At 34.3% G+C, this 27,163-nt stretch overlaps 1 protein-coding gene across 4 annotated transcripts in view; it reads left to right on the top strand.

Annotated features, from left to right (window-relative positions):
* Snx25 (sorting nexin 25) overlaps nucleotides 1-27,163 on the top strand; it is a 123,217-nt gene that overhangs the window by 39,381 nt on the left and 56,673 nt on the right. For all 4 annotated transcript variants that reach the window (XM_071610491.1, XM_071610490.1, XM_071610489.1 and 1 more), the window contains exons 2-5: nucleotides 3,762-3,846; nucleotides 13,627-13,843; nucleotides 19,308-19,480; nucleotides 20,563-20,749. In XM_071610491.1, the coding sequence (XP_071466592.1) occupies nucleotides 3,762-3,846; nucleotides 13,627-13,843; nucleotides 19,308-19,480; nucleotides 20,563-20,749 (662 nt within the window). The remainder of the gene's footprint in view (nucleotides 1-3,761; nucleotides 3,847-13,626; nucleotides 13,844-19,307; nucleotides 19,481-20,562; nucleotides 20,750-27,163) is intronic.

The following is a 27,163-nucleotide window of genomic DNA, read 5'->3' as shown; positions in this document are numbered from 1 at the left end:
AATAAATGATCTCATACTTCATCTCAAAATCCTAGAAAAAGAAGAGCAAAACAACAGCAAAAGAAGTAGAAGGCAAGAAATAATTAAAATCAGAGCTGAAATCAATGAAATCGAAACAAAAGAAACAATTGAAAAAATTGACAAAACTAAAAGTTGGTTCTTTGAAAAAATAAACAAAATCGACAGACCCTTAGCCATGCTAGCGAAGAGAAGAAGAGAGAGAACTCAAATCACTAACATACGGGATGAAAGAGGCAATATCACAACAGACACTTCAGAAATACAGAAGATAATCAAAAATTATTTTGAATCCTTATACTCCAATAAATTAGAAGATAGTGAAGGCATAGATAAATTTCTTAAGTCATATGATCTGCCCAGATTGAGTCAGGAGGATATAGACAACCTAAACAGACCAATATCAATTGAGGAAATAGAAGAAACCATCAAAAGACTACCAACTAAGAAAAGCCCAGGACCGGATGGGTATACAGCAGAGTTTTACAAAACCTTTAAAGAGGAACTAATACCAATACTTTTCAAGCTACTTCGGGAAATAGAAAAAGAGGGAGAACTTCCAAATTCATTCTACGAGGCCAACATCACCCTGATACCTAAACCAGACAAAGACACTTCAAAGAAAGAAAACTACAGACCAATATCTCTAATGAACCTAGATGCAAAAATCCTCAATAAAATTCTGGCCACTCGGATACAAAGGCACATCAAAAAAATTGTGCACCATGATCAAGTAGGATTCATCCCTGGGATGCAAGGCTGGTTCAATATAAGGAAATCAATAAATGTTATTCACCACATCAATAGACTTAAAAATAAGAACCATATGATCATCTTGATAGATGCGGAAAAAGCATTCGACAAAGTACAGCATCCCTTTATGTTCAAAACTCTAGAAAAACTAGGGATAACAGGAACATACCTCAATATTGTAAAAGCAATCTATGCTAAGCCTCAGGCTAGCATCATTCTGAATGGAGAAAAATTGAAGGCATTCCCTCTAAAATCTGGAACAAGACAGGGATGCCCTCTCTCACCACTTCTGTTCAACATAGTTCTCGAAACACTGGCCAGAGCAATTAGACAGACGAAAGAAATTAAAGGCATCAAAATAGGAAAAGAAGAACTTAAATTATCACTATTTGCAGATGACATGATTCTATACCTAGCAGACCCAAAAGGGTCTACAAAGAAACTATTAGAGCTAATAAATGAATTCAGCAAAGTGGCAGGATATAAAATCAACACGCATAAATCAAAGGCATTCCTGTATATCAGCGACAAATCCTCTGAAATGGAAATGAGGACAACCACTCCATTCACAATATCTTCAAAAAAAATAAAATACTTGGGAATCAACCTAACAAAAGAGGTGAAAGACTTATACAATGAAAACTACAGAACCCTAAAGAGAGAAATAGAAGAAGATCTTAGAAGATGGAAAAATATACCCTGTTCATGGATAGGCAGAACTAACATCATCAAAATGGCGATATTACCAAAAGTTCTCTATAGGTTTAATGCAATGCCAATCAAAATCCCAACGGCATTTCTTGTAGAAATAGAGAAAGCAATCATGAAATTCATATGGAAAAATAAAAGACCCAGAATAGCAAAAACAATGCTAAGCAGGAAGTGTGAATCAGGCGGTATAGCGATACCAGACTTCAAACTATATTACAGAGCAATAGTAACAAAAACAGCATGGTACTGGTACCAAAACAGGCGGGTGGACCAATGGTAGAGAATAGAGGACACAGAAACCAATCCACAAAACTACAACTATCTTATATTTGATAAAGGGTCTAAAAGCATGCAATGGAGGAAGGATAGCATCTTCAACAAATGGTGCTGGGAAAACTGGAAATCCATATGCAACAAAATGAAACTGAATCCCTTTCTCTCGCCATGCACAAAAGTTAATTCCAAATGGATCAAGGAGCTTGATATCAAATCAGAGACGCGCCGTCTGATAGAAGAAAAAGTTGGCTACGATCTACAGTCGGTGGGGTCGGGCTCCAAATTCCTCAATAGGACACCCATAGCACAAAAGTTAATAACTAGAATCAACAAATGGGACTTACTCAAACTAAAAAGTTTTTTCTCAGCAAAAGATACAATAAGAGAGGTAAATAGAGAGCCTACATCCTGGGAACAAATCTTTACTCCTCACACTTCAGATAGAGCCCTAATATCCAGAGTATACAAAGAGCTCAAAAAATTAGACAATAAGAGAACAAACAACCCAATCAACAAATGGGCCAAGGACCTGAACAGACACTTCTCAGAGGAGGACATACAGTCAATCAACAAGTACATGAAAAAATGCTCACCATCTCTAGCAGTCAGAGAAATGCAAATCAAAACCACCCTAAGATACCATCTCACTCCAGTTAGATTGGCAGCCATTATGAAGTCAAACAACAACAAGTGCTGGCGAGGATGTGGGGAAAAGGGTACACTTGTACATTGCTGGTGGGACTGCAAATTGGTGCAGCCAATTTGGAAAGCAGTATGGAGATTTCTTGGAAAGCTGGGAATGGAGCCACCATTTGACCCAGCTATTCCCCTTCTCGGTCTATTCCCTAAAGACCTAAAAAGAGCATGCTACAGGGACACTGCTACATCGATGTTCATAGCAGCACAATTCACAATAGCTAGACTGTGGAACCAACCTAGATGCCCTTCAATGGATGAATGGATAAAAAAAATGTGGCATTTATACACAATGGAGTATTACTCTGCATTAAAAAATGACAAAATCATAGAATTTACAGGGAAATGGATGGCATTAGAGCAGATTATGCTAAGTGAAGCTAGCCAATCCCTAAAAAACAAATGTCAAATGTCTTCTTTGATATAAGGAGAGTAGCTAAGAACAGAGTAGGGTCGAAGAGCATGAGAAGAAGATTAACATTAAACAGGGATGAGAGGTGGGAGGGAAAGGGAGAGAGAAGGGAAAATGCATGGAAATGGAAGGAGACCCTCAGAGGTATACGAAAGTACATACAAGAGGAAGTGAGGGGAAGGGGAAAAATAATACAAGGGGGACAAACGAATGTCAGTAAAGGGGGCAGAGAGAGAAGAGGGGAGGGGAGGGGAGGGGAGGGGAGGGGAGGGGGGATAGTAGAGGATAGGAAAGACAGCAGAATACAACAGACACTAGTATGGCAATATGTAAATCAATGGATGTGTAACTGATGTGATTCTGCAATCTGTATATGGGGTAAAAATGGGAGCTCATAACCCACTTGAATCAAATTGTGAAATATGATATATCAAGAACTATGTAATGTTTTGAACAGCCAACAATAAAAAAAAAAAAAAAAAAAAAAAAAAGGGTGAGACTATAACACTTTACCCCCCATGAATATAAAATGATTCCAATACTGTTTATTGAATAGTGTTTATCCCTTTCAATATTAATTTCAAATTTTTATTATGTTATTAATTCCCATATATAGATGCATATGTTTTTTGTAGTTTCTTATCATTCTGTTGATTTGTTTATTTCTACATTATCACCATACTATTATGATATTTGATAAGGAAAATCCTTCCTTAACTCTTTTTTTTTTCAAAAAATGTTGTAACTAATTACAGCATTTACTTTTCCAGAAGAACATTATAATCTAATAAAACTTATCTTAATGATTGTTGTATGAAATTTCACACCTTTGATTTTATTTTTATATGTAATTTTTCATTCAATAATCTTTATCTTTTTTCCCCTCATATTTCAGAGTTCTGTGTGTGGAAACTCAAATGAGACAGTTCAGCCTAGAAGGGTAGTAATTTCTCATAATATGGATAAAGCTCTGAAAGAAGGTAAGAATTAAGGTAAGGTAAGGCAATCTGATGGTATGTCATTGCTCCAATTTGCATTTCTCTAATAAAAATATCATGTATTTTTACATATGTGTATGTGCCATCTGTTTCTTTTATGATTACCCTTTCAGTCTTTGCTTGGTTTTCATTTTAGTTATTTTTTTCTTGCTTGAAGATATATGTTTAAAATAGTCCTTTGTTCAGTATGTTGAATATGTAAGGATAGTTACTACCTAAAGCAATTCATTATGTTTTAAAAGGAAAATAATAATCTAGCAAATTAATCTATCCTTCTTTCCTATAGCATCAGGAATTTTTCTTCATAGTTTATATTTGATGATTAAATAAGTGCATTCATATTTTGGTTGAATGAAAGGGATCACAGGAGGTTAGCAGCCAGTCAAGTGGAGCTTCTTCTGCCATAGAAAGCACAGATCTTTGTTCCCTAAAATAAGGATCAGGAAATTATTTTTTCTTCTAGGTATCACTTACAGAAGGTATGTTAGGGATAAATAGACACAGTCTCACTCATGGGCAAACCATTAACCAAATTGATTGATAGCAGTTAGTCTTACATAAGAATGAAGAGAACATATAAGTGAAGCTTATATTGACAGGGTGTCACTTTTGGGGGGTTTCCTGTGTTATTTTTGATCCTATGCTGAACAACATGAATGCTATTTTTTAAACACTCTAGATTCTTTTATCTTCCTCTGAAAAATGTTGGTTTTTATTTTAATATTCAGTTTAGCTATTGACTGGTCACCTTGGAGACAGTTGATTTCATACATTTTTTGGGGGCTGGATACGTTTGGATTTTGTCTTTAGTCCAAGGTGAATCCTTTGGTCCCAGCAGTCAGTTGTGAGTCTCAGTGGGAGACAGTGGTTGGAGTTATCTGCTAGGCTCTTCAGTCCTCCTGCCCTTGCTTTCCAGTGCCCTACGGGGGTAGCCAGACTTAGCAATGGGTTTGAGGATTCGTACCTAGTTATTGTATCTCCATCCTTTTTTGTTTTTTTTCCTGCCTATATTTTCATCTTTACTGGCAACTCCTATTTTCTGTTATCTGTATCTTAAATGATAAGGTATAATAATTCTGATTATGGTATCTTTAATAATAATAATAATTATTATAATTATAATAACAACAATTATAAAATGCAATCATTCTGAGTTCAGACTACCTTATGCCTCTAACAATGTGGTTGCCTTTAGGGGAAAGCATTAAACCACTACTCAAAGAAAAGACCACCGACTCCAACTTTAAATCAAATAAAAGCAAGCTTATAATTCTGACTGGCTGGGACTGTACCACCCAAAACCCGTGGGAATAGAAGACAGGCCTCTAGCTCTCTAGGAGTGCAGCTTTATAGCACAGAAAGTTGCAAAAAAGGTGGCGGGGGGGCGGGGTATCTTGAGAACTTACAGATAACAGGATTTTGATAAGCATAATACAAAGGCAGGTAGTAGGTTAATGGTCTAAATGGTTCAGCACTTAGGGAGTAAATTTAGATCCCAACATCAGAATTTATGAGGCGCCATTAGGGTTTCAGAGAGGGTTGTTATCTGGCCAGGGAAAGCCAGAATTTATGAGGCGCCACTAAGGTTTCAGAGAGGGTTGTTATCTGGTCAGGGAAAGCCAGGCATGGGTGAGTTCAAGGCAAGGGCAGGCATTCCAAGTAAGTTTAAAACATCAAAATATGGCCAGGCCAAATAGAAATCCTACTATTTTACAGAAAACAGAAACGAATCTTATAACTTGTGGCTCCTGATCTTAAAAGGGAATCAGGCTGGGTTTATCAAAACTTGTACAGAAACATATCTTATTCAGTACCATTCCCTTCTTTCAAGGATAGATTCCTCTCCAGTGCCTTTAAATAATTCTTTGATGTTTTTTCCAGAGTTCCTAATTGTATTTTACTGTAAGAAGGTTAGTCTGATATAAGCTATTCCAACAACTCTGAAACTGGAACTTTATCCTTAATTAAAAAAAAAAAAAGTTAATGGTATGATTGTGTTTTAATGTTTCTTTCCTTTTTAAGGCTGAATAATATTCCATTGTATATATGTACCACATTTGTTTATCCATTCCTCCATTAGTGGACGATGGGGTTGATTCCATATTTTGGCTTTTGTGAATGATGCTGCCACAAATATGGTATTTTTAATTTTTAAGACTTAGAAATTTCTGTGCACTTGGACATAACCTTTTCTATTGGATGGACCAGTTTGTTCTAGTAGTATTTATTAAAAAAAAAAAAAAAAGGAAAAGAGCTTCAGCCTAGGTGACAGAAAGGAAAAACACATTGCTCTTAAGCTAATTTCTGTGCAGTGATTTCTTTTTAGAGGAAAATATTATCCAAAGCCTTTGGATAAGAGCTTTAGTTAATTACATTTTAGTATAGTTTTTTTTTTAAAAACCACATTTCTTAATATTCAGATTTCCTGTCCTTTGTTTTAAGTAAAATGATTTTCAGGGAAGTTGAGCATTGTATGATGTACCTAAAAGAAAGCCATAAGCTGATTGTTGGAATAAACTTTATCTATTTGACAATAGTTATTAGTCAACAAAAACCCAGCCAAAACTAGAATCACCTTCTAAAAATTTTGCCATTAAAACTTGTGGGGAATTAGAATCTAGAAATGTGTGTTGCGAAAGCTAAGAGGTTTCATAAGCATTTAGAAAACCCACAGTGATTGTAATTTGCATATCTGGAGTATTTAATTTACATTTCTAAATCTCGGCACCAGTATGTTTAACTGGAATTCAGGATATTATTAGCTAGCTATAACAGACTTAGTGTTGATAAAATTGAGAGTCTCTGTGTGTTTTCAAAACTTAAGTAACTGTACACTTGTTCAGGCTTTGGCTATTTCAATGCAGTTGATTTGAATTGCTCATGAAGTATTTATTTAAAAATTTCATCCTAAAGTTAATTTCAACTAGATGATAATGTTATACCATTTTATCTTTATATATTTACTTTATTGCTTTTGGAATATATAATTTAAAAACAGATTTGTTCAAAGAGTCCTGAGTAAAATATAAAGCATATGTGCGTATGTTTCTGCACAGACATGTTTTATATTGTGTACGTGGATTTTTTTGTTACTCAAGTGTTTCTGATGTAGCTCAGTTTAAGTCTGGGTTTATTTTGAGTCTAAAGATTGAATTACAAGAAGAAAGAAGTAACAGTCAAAAATACAGAGTAAATAATATAGTTAGGCTTTATGAGAACAATAAGAATTATGCTACAAATGCTGGAAGTTAAATGGGATACTTGGGAAAGACGATCAGAGCATATTATTATTGTTATCCAGTTTAAAATCTAAAAACTATATATTTAGGGGTTCTGATATAATGTGAATGAACTACATGTCTATTTGAGAAGTCAGAACAGTTACTATTCTATACCAAATACCTTTAAAAGTTTCTCCTTAGAATTACATTTCCTGGGCTGGGGTTGTGGCTTATCGGTAGAGCGCTGGCCTAGCACGTGTGAGGCCATGGGTTCAATCCTCAGTACCACATAAGAATGAATAAATAAAATAAAGGTATTGTGCCCAACTATAGCTAAAAAAATAAATAAATATTTTTAAAAATATATTACATTTCCTGGAAAGCAGACAGAGGATGGGGTTGGGAGAAGGACTTCTAAAATTATTTTTGATTTACTATTAAATTTTATTAGATCTGTTGCCTAATTTTCTAGGTTACTCTGAATTATCTCAAAAATGTGGACCAGGTTATTTAATTCCATAATTATTGAGTACTTGCCATTTTCTTGGTATAGTTTCCGAATGTTAAATTGAAAATATATATATATATATACATACACATACACACACACATATATATATTCAATATATATGTGTGTATGTATATATATTTTTTTCATTCTGGTGATTGAACCCCAGGGTGTTTTACCACTGAGCTATGTCCCAGCCCTTTTTATTTTAGTTTTTAAAAATTGTTAAAAATATTTTTATTAGTTGTTGATGGACCCTTTTTCCCCCTAATTTACTTATGAATATGTGGCACTGAGAATCAAACCCAGTGCCTCACACATGCTAGGCAAGCACTCTACCACTGATCCACAACCCCTATTTTTTTAAATTTTGAGAAGGGTCTCAGTTTCTGAGGATCTCACCACATTTCTGACATATGTCTTATACTTGTAATCCTCTTGCCTTAGCCTCCCAAGTCACTGGGATTATAGGTTTGTACCAACACACCAGGCTAAATTGAAAATTCTTGAATTGGACATATAGTTCTTTCTAAGATTTTATCCATTTCAAAGTATTGGGGATGCTGACCTAGACTTTTGTCTTGTAAGACACTGCCTAAAAGTCTTAGACATATCATTATTTTATTATTTCTTGTGGTTGTCTTCACTTTGAAATTACTTTTACATGTATACTTCAAGAGTGAATATATTTCTGTTAGTTTTGATTGACTTTTTAAAATTTAAATTTAAATTTTTTTTTTTTTTTTTGATTGACTCAATGCTTTGCTGTTCATTTTTGTGGTACTAGCGTTCAAACCTATGGCCTTACATGTGCTAGGCAAGCTCTCTGCCACTGTGCTAAATCCCTGGCCCATTAATTGTTTACTTTTTTAAAATTTTAGTGGTAAATATGCCTGTTAGTAAATTATCTAGGTTATGCAAAGGGCCACAACTTGAAAATGATCATGATAGCAGAAAATATAGGAAGGTCATTGTCCACGTGTAACAGAACTTTTGGTTTCTTTGAAACAGGTCTTAGGTAAGGCAAACCTGATGTAGTAATCTTTTTTACTAGACTCCCCTTGTGGCTATTCTAGAGGATGTTAGGCTGTCTGAGAATTAAATGGTGACACAGAGGAAAGTAGGGCTTGCACCTAAAAGATGATGACTTCTTACACCCCTTTAAGGCTTGACTCATGCAGTTCATGAACTTTTTTTTAACCCAGTGGTATGCAATGTATATACAGCTTTTCGTTTAATGAATAAATAGATCAGTCAATTGTATTAGTATAAACTAGTAGCCCCAGATCTTCCCAAATATGACTTTACATTGTATTTTAAAACTTTTAGGGGCTGGAGGTAGAGCTTAGTGGTAGAGCAAAACCTGATATGCCCAAGATTCTGGGTTGGATCCCCAGCATTAAAAATAAAACAAAAGCAAAAATACTTTAATACTTTGTGTAAATCATAAAGGAAGCCAGGCATGGTGGCTCAGGCCTGTAATCCAGCAACTTGGGAGGCTGAGGCAGAAGGATCACAACTTTGAGGCCATCCTGGGCAGTTGAGTGAGACCCTTTCTCAAAATATAATAATAATTTTAAAAAGGTGGTAGAGCATCACTGGATTCAGTCCCCAGTACTACAAAAACAACCAACCAACCCTAAAGGACTATCTACTTGAGCAGAAGAATTATTGTTGTCTTTATCATTATCATCAAACCAGTTTCTGGTTGAAGGAGTATTATTACTTTGTTCCAGGAGACCAGACCATGAATGTTTCTGCACTATGGGGTGAAACCTCATGGACAGAGCAGACCATATCTCTGAATTGTTCTGGGGAAAGATAAGGGTAAAAAGAAAGAAATAGTGGGAGAGAGAGAGGAAAAAAAAAGGACCTTCTTAGAGCTTTCTCTTTTATACTATTTACTTCACTTGAGTCATTCCTTATTTGGAAAATTTATAGTTAGAGATTACCTGATATCACATTATCTAGACGAAGTATCTTTTTAACTTGGTCTCATCATTGCTAGTTTTACTTTGTTACCTTAAATCTTTTCAGATTAACCTAACTAAAGTTCCAATCATGTTACTTTATTTTCTGTAATCTCCAGGGATATCCCTTTTAACTACTTATTTCTTTGACAGTAATCTTAGAAAATAGATGTATTGGGGTGATAATAGCATCTGAATTTTTGTTGGCTATTACTTTGTCTTTAAAATAAAGACTTTTCCCAGCAGTGAGAAGTGCTCTTTTACTTCTCATTGTGATTATACATGTATTTATGTTTATTTCTTAGTAAAGTCCATAAAATGATTTTATCATGAACTTCTGTCTCCTTGAATTGATTTATAGGCTATGTCTTAAAATACACTGTTCATATGTGTACTTGTGTAAATGAGTCTGTATCATTATATGATATGTGTATTTGAACTCATGGCTTTGTTTTGTACTGTTATTTTTGAGTTACATATTTATTCATGATACTTGACTGAAGAGTGATAATCAGATAGAAATAGAAGATGCACCTGTGGTTAAAATGTATCTCTATTACTAAGTACAAATTTAGGCCAGTATTAATTTTTATCCATTCTTAACCAAAATGTTACCAGAGGAGTGTTTTAGAATTATCTTAATTAGCATAAGCAATGTGCTTAACAAATGTAATGAGACATTATAGAGGTGATATGCCTTTCACAATAGGCCTTAAGCACCCTCAATATGATCTTATTTTAAAGATATTGTCTCATCATTATTCTTAATTTCCTGTCATATTTTGAAAATAAATTATAATGAAAAGGAAAAATGTTTCTATTTTCCAGTTGTTTTGGGCTGCAGATTCATTGAGTACTAGTCAAAAATTCTGTGGCATGAAAACCTACAGTTAAAAAAAAAAGCAAGGGAGAAAGTTGCAAATTAACAAATGAGCAGGGTTTGTTGGAAAGGTAGCGCTTATACTCTTATTAGTTGGCACTGAGACTGAAGAAAGCTATAGAGGCCTTACAGAAAGAGCCTTTGGAGGTTATTGAATGCAGCCCACCATTTTAGGATGTCATGTTTTTCTATATCATCCTTGTCTACTAGGTATCTAGCTTAAGAATTTATGATGGAATGGTCACCGTCCAATATGGCCACTTCTGGAACAGTTTCAGTGTTTTTATTCAGTTCCTACTTATTTTGCGCTGCAAAAGCAGCTTACTCATGACTTGTACCCATTTGTCCTATTTGTAGTTTCTAGAACAACTTTATAAAGTAGAGCCTTTTGCGTGGGCACGCGCACACACACACATACACATATATATTTTTTCATAAACATATGGTTTAAACAAGATGGATATTCATTGGACAAGGATGCTATTTCAGATTTTTCTTATCTTTTACTCATGTGATTTACTTTGTTCTACTTATGTGTAGGACTACAGAGTGCTGAGTAGAAAGATGTTTTACTGACAGGAAACTTGTCACTGCCTTCCTCAAGTTATTTCACATCTTTGAGCCTAAGTTTCCTAAAGGGATGAAACACAATTACTGTGTAGGAACCATAGTCTATTTGTTTGTTGCCAAAAAATAAGATTATAGGATTGACCCATTCCTGGTTTTTGCCATAATTTCTTACATCTAGGTCAGAAACCATATCTGCTTTCTTCTTAATGGAATAGTCCAATTAGAAATGAGATAGGACAATTTTTTATAAAATCTAGAAAACATAACTGCCATTTATTCAAAGTAATATCTGGAAGTCAACATAAAAGGACTGAGAGTGCTAGGAGATGATTTGTTTGTTTTGCTTTTATTTTGCCTTTTCTTTCATATTCAGTGGTTTATGATGTGGATATTGATACCACCTTACAAACTGGAAGGTTTCTGTAAATATTTGTTTAAAGAACAGTTAAAGATTAAGGCAAGATATTTTTTTCTGACTCTGGCAGGTCATTGTTCTCAGCCAGAAGGCACAATTATCCTACTATAACTGAAGCTGTGGATTCACTGTAAATTTAAACCTTTCTCCATGCATGTGAACAAAATTCTTGATTCTCTATAATGATTTTGAATGAGATGTAAGATACTTTTTTGTAAAGTATTATAAAACTGAATTAAGAAATTTGGAAATGCGAAAAGCATTGGATTGACTTTCATGGTTGATGTTTCAAGAAAAAAAATCCCAGAATATTAAAACAAGAATAGTGTTTCCTTGGGCCTATGGGCATCATATTGGGTAAATACTGATTCTGAACTCAAGGTTCTAGTTACCTTTTAGTTTTCTAAGAAATATGACTCACGATGTTCCCTTTCACTCTGTCCCTCTAAAAAACCGACCCAAATTTATTATTTTTAAGTCTCTCAATTGGTAAAAATATAGTGGCCAAGAGAAATAACATGACTATCAAATACCAGACTCAAAACTTATTTGAGAATTTCAGATTAGTCCTTTGTGTACCAGGTGTAAAATAAATCACAAGTTATGTTTTGTTCTTAAGGATTTCTGGGGATGAAATGCTGTACAGACAAGCAAAGAAAAGCAGGAGGATAAATTCATCACTTTAAATAATACATAGTTTCATCTGAAATTAAGCCAAATCAAGAAGTATTTGAAAATGAAAAATAAATTGAGAAATAAGTGATTTTAAAAAAATTTATCCTGGTATTCTTGAACCTGGGTTAGGATTGTGTAACCAAATGTTAGTTTCTTCCTTTGGGCACTTGGAGGTGTCATAACTTGAGACTGGTAGCATTTTATTTTTCAAAAGACATAGTTTCTTGGGGTTGGGGCTGGGGCTCAGTGGTAGAGTGCCTGCCTAGCATGTGGAAGCCCTAGGTTTTGATCCTTAGCACCACATAAAAATAAATCAGTCAAATAAAGGTATTGTGTCCATCTGCAACTAAAAATATTGAAAAAAAATAGTGTCTTGCAAAGGTCACATTGACTTTTTTCTCCCCTATGGACTATAGATATACTATCCAGCATAGTAACTACACAGACCTATATGTGGCTGTTGAACACCAAAAGTGTGGCCAGTCCAATTTGAAATTACTGAAAGTGTAAAGTATACACCAGATTACAAATCTTAGCATGAAAAATATTTCATTTTTAGATATATATTTTTAAATATTACCTATTGGAATAATATTTTGAATATATTGTGTGAAATGAAATTTTATTAAAATGAATGCCACCTTTTAAATTTTCTAATGTGGTTACTAGAAAAGTTAAAATTACAAACATGGGTCTCATGTTTATATTAGCTGACACTATTCTAGAGCGAGGGCTCTCTAATTTTGAGGCATAGGATTGATTCAGAATTAAGAAAATTAAATATCTTCCAATGAAGGTGACAGGCCACACTTGCTGAACCTAATATGAAATCTGGCACTCATATATGGGATTCATTCTATGTTTGTTGAGGTATTAGGGGACAAACCATACTGTAACTGAGCAGGGAAGGTTAAATATAAAGAATCATTACCTTATAACATGGAATTAACTATTAATAATGTTAATTATTAACATTAAAATAGTTTAATATTAACTATTAAAAGTAAAAAGAATTCTAAGGATATAGGAAGACCAAATAATGCGAGCAGCCACTATCTCTAGGTACTGAGGAAAAGCATTGTAGAATGGAATAAATTTGGAAGAAGTGTTTTTCATCCTGTGGTGAAGGCCCAGGCCTTATTAGAAAGACCACAATTTTGGCTATATGAAGAGAGAGAAGTTTGGGGCAATACCAAAAGCTGGGGGAAAAAATGTGTTGTCACTGTGTTAAAATGCTTTTTGTTCTTTCTTTCTTTGATTGTTATATAAATTTTAAGTAGTGTGGAACCAAGATCAAATATTTTAAGATTAGATTATGTTAGAAAGTCTAGACATGTGATGAGTATACACAACATATCAGTTAGAATCTTTCATTTTAAAATATCTGTCTTCTCTTGACTTCTGTTTTCTCTTTACTTTTTAAACAGTATTAAAAATGGGTAGCCAATTTGTAGTAGAAATGCTTTATTGCTTTTGCTTCTTTCATCTAAGTTTTCCTTACTGCTTTGTTTATTCCTGGGTAGTGTTTGACTACAGTTACAGAGATTACATTCTCTCCTGGTATGGAAATCTCAGCAGAGATGAGGGGCAGCTTTACAATCTGCTTTCAGAAGACTTTTGGGAAATTGCCAGACAGCTGCGACACAGATTGAGTCATGTGGATGTGGTTAAAGTTGTCTGCAATGATGTTGTAAGAACTTTACTCACTCATTTCTGTGACCTGAAAGCTGCTAATACCAGGTAACTGATAACATGAGCAACCCACTCCCCTTTTCCACATCAAAAAGATTTTTCTTGAATAATAAAGTCAAGCCATACTACAGAATATTCTGCCTCTTGCTGGCACTTGAGTTGAAAAAGCAGATGTTTTGAGGGGGAATAATTATAGTGTTCTGATAGAGTAGATTTTGGGGGATAATTTTCTAATAGGTGTATTTAATTTTGTAAACAACTTAAATAGTGAAATAAATTTCACTGAACCAGTATCATGATGAACTTACTTATGGTATTATAAATATCTAAGCATAGAAAATTTTAAATATTTTAAAATGTGATCAGTGTCAATGAGTTTATAAATTTTGGAAAAATGTGAATATTGTTCATTTTATTTTTGTGATTCCTATGTTAACAGCTGAATTGCAGCATAATATCCTGAAAACTGACTTTTAAAGGAACTTAAATTTGGAGCTGCAGTCTCTAATTAGATAATTTGTTTCATTATGAAAATAGCTAATATATAGGTTTGTTAGCCTCTTGTGCTATTACGTTGAAAAGATCTATCTGTACCTATTAGATGAGAAGGTGAGAACCTGCCCATGAAAGAAGACTTCAACAAGACCATTTCTGTGCAAATAACAAATTCAGGTTTGCTGATAGGATCTTAAATTTATATCTTATTTAAATTTATATCTTATGCTTGAATAAGTGCAAGGATAATGCATTATAGCACTTCTAACTTGCTTATAAATATGAAACAAATAGCCTTGTGCTTGCTTGGGTGTGAACTTGTTTGCAGTAGGAATGTAATTACCTGTAGTTAATATGGCCTAGTCTTACTTTCAGGGAAGAGATAAAATATTGAAAGTATACAAGGAGATGAGTCAGCATCAGCATCCTTATTGGGCAGGTGGTAATTCACATTTTCTTCTCAGAAGCTCTGTTGTTTGACTTTATCAGAATCAGTTCCTGTTCTATCCTGTGATGTTGCCCTTGTAGTGGGACCTGGTTGCTAAATGTGGTTGTGCAGCAGGTCTTTATGTTCAAATTCCAGAGGAATTACATGCCTACTCTTTTTCAGCTTGCTGCCCCCATGTTTTACAAACTTTAATCATAATGCATAGTGAGAAATAAATTTTAAATTGTGGCACACTTTTATGAAATGGTGCTGTTATTACCAGTGATAGCTTTGGTGTCATTTGTTCTTGACACTTTTTGAAAATGCTGTTTGAGATCAATTCAGTTTTATTGTGTTACTTCTTGGTCATGACCTGTGGTTTGAAAAACATTACTGTAGAGCATGGCTCTCAGATTTTTTGGCCTCAGGATTTTTCAACAATCTTAAAAGCTATTGAGAACCTCAAAGTGCTTTCATTTATGTGGGTCATATCTAATGGCCTGCTGGAGCCAACTGCTGGCGTGCAAGAGCTGATTGTGCACATCTCTTCCTGACTCTGAGTTCAGTGAAGTCTTTTTGTTGCCTTGGAATCAACTGTTTACACAGTGGGATGTTTTAAATCAGAATTTTTTCCCATGGAGAAACAGTTTTTAAACATTTACCAGCACCACTCAACATATCTATTAATATTTACCACATTAGATATTAAAACCAAGAACTTTTTAAAGTACAAGAGGATACCGTACACTTTCCATTTGTTATCAGAATGATGATGTCATTGCACATCATACAGCCTCTGGAAAATTCCAGTACACTTGTGAGAATATGAGTGAAAAATAAAAAGGCATTTTCATATTCCTATGCATATAATTTTGATATCCTAGAACTAAGGGTTCTTGAGACATGTAGAAGTCTCTGGACCACTCTTGTAAACCAGTGTTTGTAAGTGAAGATAACTTTCAATAGGGGGGTCGTGTTCACTGATAAGGAAAATGAGAGAAATTGGACTCTTGGGTCATTCCCCTAGAATATCAGTGGCTTCCACCTCTCCTTTTGAAGTGTTCATCAATCCTTTGGAGCACCTGCTATATAGTACCCACTACATAATTATGCCAGACAGATGTTATAAAAGACTTCTTTGAATTCAGTGGAAGCACATTTCAAAGTAATTAATTGTAGTCCAATAGAGGACAGTATTTTAAATCAATGTTTATGCCACTTAGAAGAACGATAGATATGAGGTTAGGGCAAGTGTTTCAAGACATTTATTGTTTTTATGATTATCTAGTTTCAACATGAGAATATATTTTTCATTGAGATATTTACCAACTTCTGAAATTACTGTTTTTGAAGATGATATAAAGATAGTTATGGGAACAGCATCAAAGAACTAACTCCAGATTAAAAGCTCTGTGTCTTTGGGCCTCACAAAAGTTCTCTTATGTGAAGGGGAGATTTTCTAGGATATTCCTAGAAGCTCTAATTGATGATAAGAAATAAAGAGTAAAGAACAAAACAAAAAACTCTATCACTATTCTTAGAGTTATGGGTAGTAGCAAAAGTGCCAGTAGGTCAGTTGTATATAAATGATTGCATTCTAGAGAACTAATATTATCTGTTTATCATCTTATACAAACCACACAGTGAGTTTGGCAGACAGTGACTCTAGGATTGATGATTATAGCTGTATCTAGCTGTTCCAGGTAAACAGCTCCAATAGAAATCTTCACTGGTGTGCATATCTCTATTGGCTACAAAATAACTTTGGTAGCCTCTGGAACACCTAATCAAGTTGTCCACTATCAGACAAAAGAATAATAAATTACATTAATAAAGCAACACATCCTCAGTTTGACTGTGAGGCAATTGTATGAAGGCTGCTTTCTGGTCAGTGTTTATTTCAGGCTGTCATTCCATTCTATTGGCTGCTTTAGGCCAATCCAGATCACATTTAAGTCTTGCCTCTGCTTCCTTTTCCTTGATCCCATCTGTCATGTTTCAGCAAATTTCAGGAAAATCTAAAAATGATTGTTTTTATACCATTAATTTAGTAGTATCTTTAATTTCATGTTCTCCTTACAATCTGTGTTCTCTTTGCAGGTCAAGTACTGGCATGTTGTTTTGAGGAAAAGTGTTTTTATATATAAATGTTTTTCATATATTTTTCTTCTTTATCATTGATGCTTTTTTTCCCCTTTCCCCTTAGCCATCTTTGTGGTATAAAGAGTTAATTTGAAAGAACAGAACTAATTTCTACCATTCGTCACCTCTGTGACTTTAATCTCTTAACCTTTGGATCTTAGTTTTCTCACCCATAAAATGGTGGTGATGAAATATTTCTTAATGTATAAGGGAGGATTAAGCAATATTGTACATATGAAACTTACAAAAGGTTAATGTGCTTTTGCCTACTCGAGAATGAGAACCCAGAAATAAGTAGCAGGACCTGCAGTAAACACATGATTGATTCACACTGGTAGGGGTAGGAAGCTGCAAAGACCAATGTTACAACCTACCTCAAGGCTGGCTAGACATTTCCTACTCTAGACATTACCCTCACATAGCCACGTCTGATCATTTCTTGGCTTCTAATGCTATGCTAGATGTCCACTTACTAGAGAGCATCACAGGAATATCCTGCTTGCAGACAGAGTCTAGGGAAATCTTTGAGGAACATTTTTCCATAGATCAACCTTACTTGACCAGTCTTCTGGTCTTTGGCTGACTCAAGAAAAAATTTTCCTAACTCCTTAGGAGGGAGTAGAATTTGTGGCCTTCTGAGGACCAATCCCCTTTTATTATCTGCCTTCCATTGATATGGACAAGGAATGGTGTACACTTTGAGAGGGATTTTGATATTATATTTAAATAAGCTTTTCTTATAAAAGTATATTTTCTTTTGGCCAACCTATTTGAATTAATATTCAAATATAGGTTTCAAAGCAAAGAATTACCTTTAAAAAGTGTTTGATATGACAAAGGAGTAGCATCTTAGTCTTACTATATTGAAATATCAGGTCTAGCTGGCAGCTAGAGTTTAAAATAATTGAAATTAAATAATTGAAATTAAACTAGAGTTTAAAATAATTGAAACTGTCATTTAAAAAAAAGTCAGACCGATGTGAATCTGCAATATGTATGTGGGGTAAAAATGGGAGTTCATAATCTGCTTGAATCAAATGTATGAAATATGATATGTCAAGAGCTTTGTAATGTTTTGAACAACTAATAATAAAAAATTTTAAAAAAATAATAAATAAATAAAAAGTCAGCATACATTAGTGTACACATAAAGGCTCACTCCTAGAATCTCTTTTTGTATTGTTGGCTTTGCACATTAGGGTAGAATTCCTCTTGATTATTGTAGAAGGCAGAGAGAAAATCATTCTTTTTTTTTTTTTTTTTTAGCATACAAACTCTAGAAATATGTCTTCAGTCTCTAGTGCAAAATGAAATCACAGTTACCGTCCCAAGAGACGTTGGTCATAAAGCCACCAACATGCACTTTCATATTTGTTTGATTCTCTCCCACTGTATAGGGTTTTTTCTCTCTCAGTATTGGCCACTATAAGTCACTATAAGAATCTTTTACACTTTGTCCCTTATTTAGAAGATTCTAAAAAAATTAGCATTTCAGGGCTGGGGTTGTGGCTCAGTGGGAGAGCTCTTGCCTCGCATGCATGAGGCACTGGGTTTGATCCTCAGCACCACATATAAATAAATTAAATAAAACAAATAAAGGTAGATCAACAACTAAAAAATATTTTTAAAAAGTAGCATTTCAGTTGCTTTCAAGTTACTATGAAAAAGAGCATAGAAAGTTCTTTCTACTAAAATTCTCCAGATTAATGGTCCAGAGATGGGGTCAGTGCTGCCAGGAAATCCACAGCCAAGGTTAGAAAGAATTTGGAAACCTCACAGAAAGCAATTTGACATCATATTTAATAGCATCAAATTATGGACCTTTTCTTCACTTAGAAACACCTGCAGATTTTTTATCTTATGATCTTCCAGTCAAGAAAACTGCCTAGTAACCCTATTTATGTGTCATCATTTGTTTTTTTAATTTTGAAAAATGAAGCTGAAGATCACATTTAAGAAGAAATCTAGAAGATTTTAAAATAATGTAATTAAAGAAATACTTACACCTATTTGGATTGTTGCTATGATTTGGGAGTTACCTATAAACTTTGATGGTATTTCAGGTAGTTATCATTTATTTTGAAATCCCAGAAGGCTATACATTTGCATTTATCACAGCCCAGATTTTCTAGATTAGTCTCAGATTAATGAAATTATTGATTATTGGTATTGTCAAGGAGGTAGCAGAGTTATAATCAATGTGTTGTTCATTTGAAAAGCTTCTTTATCTAATGGTTTATAATTGAATTGTTTCTGGAATTTCTTTGCTTCCTTTTTTATTTTTTTTTTATTGGTTGTTCAAAACATTATAAAGCTCTTGACATATCATATTTCATACATTAGATTCAAGTTGGTTATGAACTCCCAATTTTACCCCAAATACAGATTGCAGAATCACATCAGTTACCTTGCTTCCTTTTCACTTTCTTCATTTAATTGTTCTTTTAGACATGAAGAACAGCCAAGGCCTTTTGTGTTGCATGCATGCTTAAGGAACTCAGATGAAGAAGTAAGATTTTTACAAACATGTTCTCGGGTTCTGGTGTTCTGTCTACTCCCATCAAAGGATGTCCAGTCTCTCAGCTTACGTATAATGCTCGCAGAAATTCTCACGATGAAAGGTAGACTTATAAAATTAATTTACAATTATGATAAGTTTGTAAATTAATGTGCCATATACTGTGATTACATTTTAACACTTGTGCAAACCTCATTTACTGTGGGACATATGGATAATAAAGTAGTATTTTAGAAATTTCAAGCTTAATTGTCATTCAGAGAAAACATTTGGCCTTACGTGATAAACATAAATTTTTTATATTATATATATTGCAAAATGCACGGTCCATTCTGCTGTTTATTTTGACAAGAAAACCAGTCCTTATGCTCTCCACTGCAAAGCATTCATTTGGGATAGCCTTCTGAGTTTTCCAGGCCAATAATGTATACGTTATAAGATTAATTGATATTGCCTACACATAGTCTGTGAATTTGGGATAACTAAAAATGGTACTGTGCCACAATATGACCTAAAAGAACCTTTCCCTGTCTTAGAATCTCAAACAAATAAGGAGAGAAGCACTGATTATATATCTCATTTATGTCAGGATTAGCCAGGTGTGCCCATCAACTGGTACAGCCAACCACAGAGAAAAGGGGAACTTTTTAATCTACAGTAAGTGGGATGGATTTGTAATAGTGTTATTGATTTTTTCTAACAACTTCCTCCATGAAGTCTGCTTTGACCAGTTAGTAGAAGATTTTCATCTTTTGGCAGACTAAACTGGTCAAAACAAAAATGAATGAGCCTTATAAAAGAAATATAAGAAAAAGAAACAGTACTTAATTTTAATATCATTGTTAGTAATTTGGGTTTCTGATGACTTCTTTTCATTTACATTTCACTCACTTATTAAAATGACCACTTGTTTGTATCTGTATATATATATGGTAACTTATCCAGAGGGATAAGCAACTTTGAGTGTGTGTGTGTGTGTGTGTGTGTGTGTTTATGTACATGCATGCTTATATATGCCCACATACCTGCATGCATGTGCCTTTTTATATATTTGAGCTGTTTATAATTTCCTCCATTTGACTTGTTGAAAAATGTTTTCCCAAATGTAGTTTCAACTATGTAATATGAAAACAATTCCTTCAGAAGAATATCTTTTTCCATGATGTTTTCTTCTCATTTCCACAGTCTTGAAGCCAATAGTGGAGTTATTGAGTAATCCAGATTACATTAACCATATGCTGCTTGCCCAGTTGGAGTACAGAGAACAGATGAATGAACATCACAAGAGAGCCTACACCTATGCTCCCTCTTATGAAGAGTTCATCAAGCTCATCAATGGCAACTCTGATGTAGAATTCTTGAAGCAGCTAAGGTATTTGATCTTTAATTATAGCACAACAATAGCTACTAGTTATTTCCTAAGTAGGTATACATGTATATATGTATTATATATACATAATATATATGTATATATTTGTCAGATAAGCAGAAATAAATAACTAAAGTCCATAAATTTTACCATTTAGTGACAATTACATTTATCCAGCTTCTTCTTAACAGTGGAATTAGAATTAGGTTTTTCCAATAATTAAGTTGTAATAGATTGAAAGTTCTTCACTTGTTAGGAATACCTTATTAGCCACTCAGATGCTATCCCCCAAAAAGCATTTGAAGGAAATGATGTGTTTTTAAATTACAATGTTGAAAGAATACTGTTGGTTTTCATTTTTCTGGGAAATGCAGAGACTTAGTTCTGGGAATAAAGGGTTCTTGACTAATTATTTTAAGAAATCACATTAGAAAATATCAGAAGTCTCTTATAGGGGAACATGTATCCCTAAGATATTTTCAGGATGACCATGTTTTTTTTCTTCTATAATATATATATATATATATATATATATATATATATATATATATATATATATACACACACATACACACACACACACAGTATAATTATATAGCATTTTCTAGTCTGTGGATTTGCTAGGCTTGTTTTCTATGTTTACCTTTCTGTTTGTTCACAAATGATGTTACATAGGAAAAGGAAAGAAAACTCTGTAGTGTCAGTTTTAATTTTCATTAGTACTTTCAGTAAATCACTGGCGTAAAAGTAAAATATTGACTAAAATTGAATCTTTGAACTATTCAAGGATTTTTAGATTGGCCACATTTGCCTTTGAACTGGGGTTCACATTAAGGTGACTTATGCTATTTAACTTACTGGTTGAAATAGTAATTACATAAAAGACTCATTGTAGATGGCATTGTATTCTTATGGAGTGTATCATGTTAATCTTGATCCTACAAATGTGTTACAATGAGTTTAGTCATATGATTTTCTTTAAAAGTGATTAATTCTTTTGGACTATAATATCTGGATATTTTATTTATCCTTCTCCTTCTACAAACAGTCTTAAATGAAATGTGCTAAATGGTAATTATTTATTATAGATTTGTGATTATTTGTATATGAATCCAGAAATTTCATTTTGAGAAGTGAGACACATATTTGTCATCTGGGGCTTGTAGATTATACCTACTCAAAGGTCTTCCTTATCATGGCTTCCTTTGATTCCTTTTTTAAAAAAGAGCCCACAATAACATGCTCTTGGTCATGCACTCCAAGCTCTGGTTCTGAGGATGCCATTCAGACCTGTGCTCCAATATTTACCCACCTGTTGCATTTATGCCCACGTCCTAGCAGTCACTTTCTGCACCGCAACCCCAACCACAGCCCATGGCAATCTACTTTCTGTTTTGATGAATTTGCCTATTTTGGACATTTTATATAAATTGGAATCATTCAATATATGTATGGTTTGACCAAAGTAGCATATGCTGACCACTCTAAGACATTGTTTAGAAACAGATACCTCATGTTCACAAATTGTGGGTGCACTGAATTCCTAAGCATTTTTTCCCTGGTAAATGATCCACAGTAAAGTCAAACATGGACCATTTGGTAACACCAAGTAAGTTTAAGATAATTTAAAGTCAATGGTGGCAGATTAAGTGAGTAAGTATTCATTGTTCTTCCAAACTTATGAATGAATATTATATTTTATATGTCAAACACATGGTAAAATAGTGATACTAACAAAAAAGGTATAAAAGATATTTTTGAATGTTCAACTGTTGGTTCTCCAGCACCATCTGTCATTTTGTATTTGAGCACAATTTCTATGTGAGAAGATGAATGAATCTTGATAAGAATTAATAGTCCCTCTTTTTCAAAATATACTAACCAGATGCTTAGAACTTTTTGAATACTGCAGTTCAACATTTGGCAATAAAGAGGTATCTCAGCAAGAGTTGGCCCTTTAAATGATAAATTGGTATCTGCTGCCCCAGGATCATTGAATAACTTGATTTGGCTACAATAGGAAAATCATGCCTTAACTGGGTGACCAAAAATTACACCAGATCTTACATTTTCTCTTTCCCATCTGATATGTGATGAAATGAAAATGGTGTTAGCATTTCAATCTTCCTTTTCACTTCATAAATAAGGCAACATTGTGGAACAGCATAAAGGGAGTTCTAGGAACCAGGCCCTTTGTTCAGTCTTGAGACAACTAAGGGACAGTAGAAATGCTGAGCTAAAGAACACTTGTTTCAAAAATTGAGATATAATTCACAGATAATTAAGTTCACCATTTAAAAGTGTATACTTCAGTGGTTTATAGTGGGTTCAAAAATTGCACAACTAATATTACTGTATAATTCCAAAATATTTTCATCACTCTCAAAAGAAATTCCTATGCCCATTAGCAGTCACTTTCTATCCCACCCCCCGAAGCCCTTGGCAATCTCTAATCTGCTTTTTGAATTTGCCTATTCTGGATATTTTATATAAATGGAATCATGCAATATGTGGCCTTTGGTGTCTGGCTTCTTTCACTCAGTATGTTTTTAAGGTTCATCCATACTACAGAATGTATCAGTACTCATTCCTTTTTTTGGCTGAATAATATATGTCGTTGGATGAATATATCACATTTTCTTTATCCATTTATCAGTTAACAATTTGTCTTGCTTACACTTTAAAGAATGCCTTTTGAGTGACCACTGAGCATCTTCAGGAGCATTTCAGTAGCATTCCCAATGACTCTTGGTAAATGAAAGTAAAATAAAATGTTATGGATTCTAACCTGTTCCTACCACTACCTACCCCAGTGTGCCTGTTACCAAGAAGAGATGGAATACAGACACCAGGAAGGGATATTCCTCTTATGCATTGTTACTGATCTATGTATGTTATTCTCTTTTGTGTCTTCCATCATACTGTTTGAGTTTGCATTTCTAGCAGAGTTTACTAAGTCAGTGGAGAGAGCAGCTAGAAGTATTTTGATGATTAGATAATCAAGAACGTCAGTCTATTAGAAGAAAAATACATTTGCAGGTCTAATTAAGTAGGTATGATGACTTAGTCCAGTTTAAATGGCAATGTGCTGACTTCTAAACCTTTGTAAGTTTTCAGTTCCTCATGTAAGTCTTGGGGTATGTGTTCATGACTTCCTCTAGAAACTTCTCTAGTAATAAGGGGTTGAAAGAGAACTTTCCTTGAAAGTGTGATATGCATCTCAGATATGGGATTATGGTAATCTGAAGAATTTATAGTCCCTCCAACAAGCTTGGCAAAGAACCTTGGGAGAAAATATCATGGAATGCATTTTTCTCAATAATAGATATATACCTCCAGAGTTACTTTCTGAATAGTTTTGTAAATACTCCGTAGAGTCTTCCTCTGGACCTATGTTTGTGATACAGCTTCTTGGGCTTTGCAATATAGTAGAATTCCAGGCAGTTCTATTTGATAGGGCACTGGGATATCTTTTATTCATGGTGCATTTGTCCTTATTCCTTGCATCTTAGGGATAGACCTGAGGGCTAACCTTTGTTCTCTGTTTCATGCACAACTAAGTAGAAAGGCTACCAGGAATGAATGTAATTATAGAGATTGATCTTTTTGCTCCAAAATGTAGATGATGTTACATAAATTGATAGTCATTATTGCTTTTTATTATATTCTTGTCTTAAGTCTACCTTACTGAGACTTATCAGCCTCCCAGCATTAATAGCATTGCTTTCTTCAGTCATAGTCTGAATACCCTGTTGTTTCTCTGGCTTAGAGTACTCTGCTGTCTGACTTTATTAGCATTTTAGGTCACTATTTTCAAATTGCTGTCAATAAAATTTTGGAATAAGCTGCCTCAGGCAGGGAGTATGTTTTATTTAGACTAAGCAGTTAATGAAATCATCCACTTTTATTTCCCACATATTTGGGAGACAGATGCATGTTTTCTAAAGGAAATAGTCATTCCACTCTGCTAGGATGGAATGCATTGAAGACAAAATAAAATAAAGAACCATGAAGGTGATAATTATAGTTCTGGGATAGTTTAGTAATTTTCTGTGTCAGCCTAAGATGCTTTCATAGTAGGATTATACAGCTAGAAATGCTTCTTTCAAATACACTAAATGAGTTGTTTTTAACCCTGATCATAAAGTCACCTAGACTTTAATAAAATTACAGTTGAATATTCCTCTGTCCTTTTTAGCTACTTCCTTTTCTTTTTTAGTATCCAGGAAGTTGAAGTGAAGATGTGGTAGCTAGACTGGTTCAATATTTTGAATTTTCCATGGTTTTATAGTAGGAGCAGTGTTGAACACTGCCAAAACACAGGAACCAAAAATGTGAATGCTGTCTTGGCACAGGATATTAATGGGCAGCTGGATAGATTTCCTTCTGCTGGTGTGGGTGATGGGGTAATATCATAGTCTGGAAAGGCAAACCTGAGCTTAGAGTGAAGGTGCAGCCATTAGTGAAGCTCAACAGTTTGAATCATACTAGAGAAAGTGCTGAGTATTCCCTTATATTGAAGATAAAGTGGAGTCAGTATATAAGAAGGGAAAATGAAAGGTTCTGCCCTTATAGAACTTTATGTAAAGTAGTGGGCAGATTGTGGCCCAGGAAAGCATCCAGTGCCCTCATTGGTAATTTTTCAGCATATCTGTAAGACATACTCCACTGAAAATTGTTCCCCACCCCCCCCACACACACAAATAGATACCCAAGTGTCACCCTAGGAATTTTATGTGACTGATCTAGAGAAGAACCAAAGCCCCCAAAGTAATCCCAACAAGTATTAATTGGAATATTCTTCCACACATTACCACTGAAGTCTTGCCTAGATATCATATATATTGTAATTCTTTGAAAAGTAGTTTGAGATATATGGTAAGTGTTGAGGATAATATTGATTAGACAGGACCTTTCAGTCTCTACACTTCAGTCTGAACCAAAGGCTTTTTTTGGTTTTTCTTTTTTTTAATCACTCACCTTCCTGAGAGTTATGTTTCACCTAAGGTTTCTCAATCTTTGTAAAATTGACACTTTGGGCTAGATGATTCTGTTCTGTTTATTTTAGAATGTTTAGCAGTATCCCTGGCCTCTACTCACTGGATGCCTATAGTATCCCTATTGTTATAACAACCAGAAATGTTTCTAGGCATTGCTAAATGTCCTCCAGCGCAAAAAGTTGCCCTTGATTAAATGTTACTGATTTAACTCCAGGATAAATTAGATTATTTTTCATAAGGGGAATGAGATTCAGCTGAAAGATACAGAACTGCCCCTCAAATAAGGATGATTTATCCAAAGTAAGTGATTTCCCTTGCCAGCTTTATTGAGGTACACTTGACAAATAAAATTTGTATATATTAAAGATATACAATATAATGTTTGGTATACATGTCCATTATAAAGTGATTACCATAATCAAGTTAATTAACATCTATCACTCACAATATCACAATTGTAACTCTCAGCACATTTTAAATGTACAAACAGTATTCTTAATTACAGTCACCATGCTGTGCATTAGATCTCCAGAACTTATTTACCCTACATAATTGACTAGAATCTCCCCATTTCCCCCACACCAAAAGTCTGATTTTTTCTCTCTGCTGTTATGATTTTCTGTGCCAGCATAAGGTATTTTCACAGTAGGATTATAAAGCTCAAAATGCTTCTTTCAAACATACTAAATTCCACCCACCAGGGAGATCATGTAGTATTTGTCCTTCTATGTGCCTCATTTTATTTTAGCTCACTGTCCTCCAGATTCATCCCTGCTGTCTTCAGTGGCATAATTTCCTTCTTTTTTAAGGCTGATTAGTGGAGTAGGCAGTCCAGGATGCCATCCCACTTAAGGACCCAGACTCCCTCCAGTCCCTACTCTGCCACCCGAAGGGTATTTTCCAGAGTCCTCAGGGTCTGGAGTAACTCCAAAGTGTCATTCATCAAATCCTGATTCCATGGAACAGGACAAAGGCAAGGAAAGAAGGTGGTAAAGAAACATGCACTGGCTGTCTGTTAAGGAAATTTCTCAAAGCCACCACATGACATTTCTGCTTATATTTTATTGGCTATAATAAATGAGATATACTAGATAAACTTTTTCAAGACAGTCTTAGGCCCAGTTAAAAGTGGAAGATTCTAATTAGTAGGAAGAGAGAAGACAGGATAATGGGATAGGCAATACCTGGTTGTGCTACCATACCACATGCTTTATAGTTTAGTGAGACAAAATAGCTCTGTTTTCCACATAAGCATGGAAAAATATAACTTCATAGATTGGGCATTTGCTTAGGTTAAACAGATTGCAAGTAAATGCTCTATTTCACTAAAATAAGGCAAGAGGAAATGTAAACTTAAGAGATCATAATGAATGAATTAATTTAAGAGATCATAATTAGCAATAGAAAGGGTTACTTA

Source organism: Marmota flaviventris, chromosome 3 (genome assembly GCF_047511675.1).
Source record: "Marmota flaviventris isolate mMarFla1 chromosome 3, mMarFla1.hap1, whole genome shotgun sequence".
NCBI classification, from domain to species: Eukaryota; Metazoa; Chordata; class Mammalia; order Rodentia; family Sciuridae; genus Marmota; species Marmota flaviventris.
The sequence above is the reverse complement of the archived record's forward strand: the minus strand, read 5'-3'. Positions and strand labels throughout refer to the sequence as shown.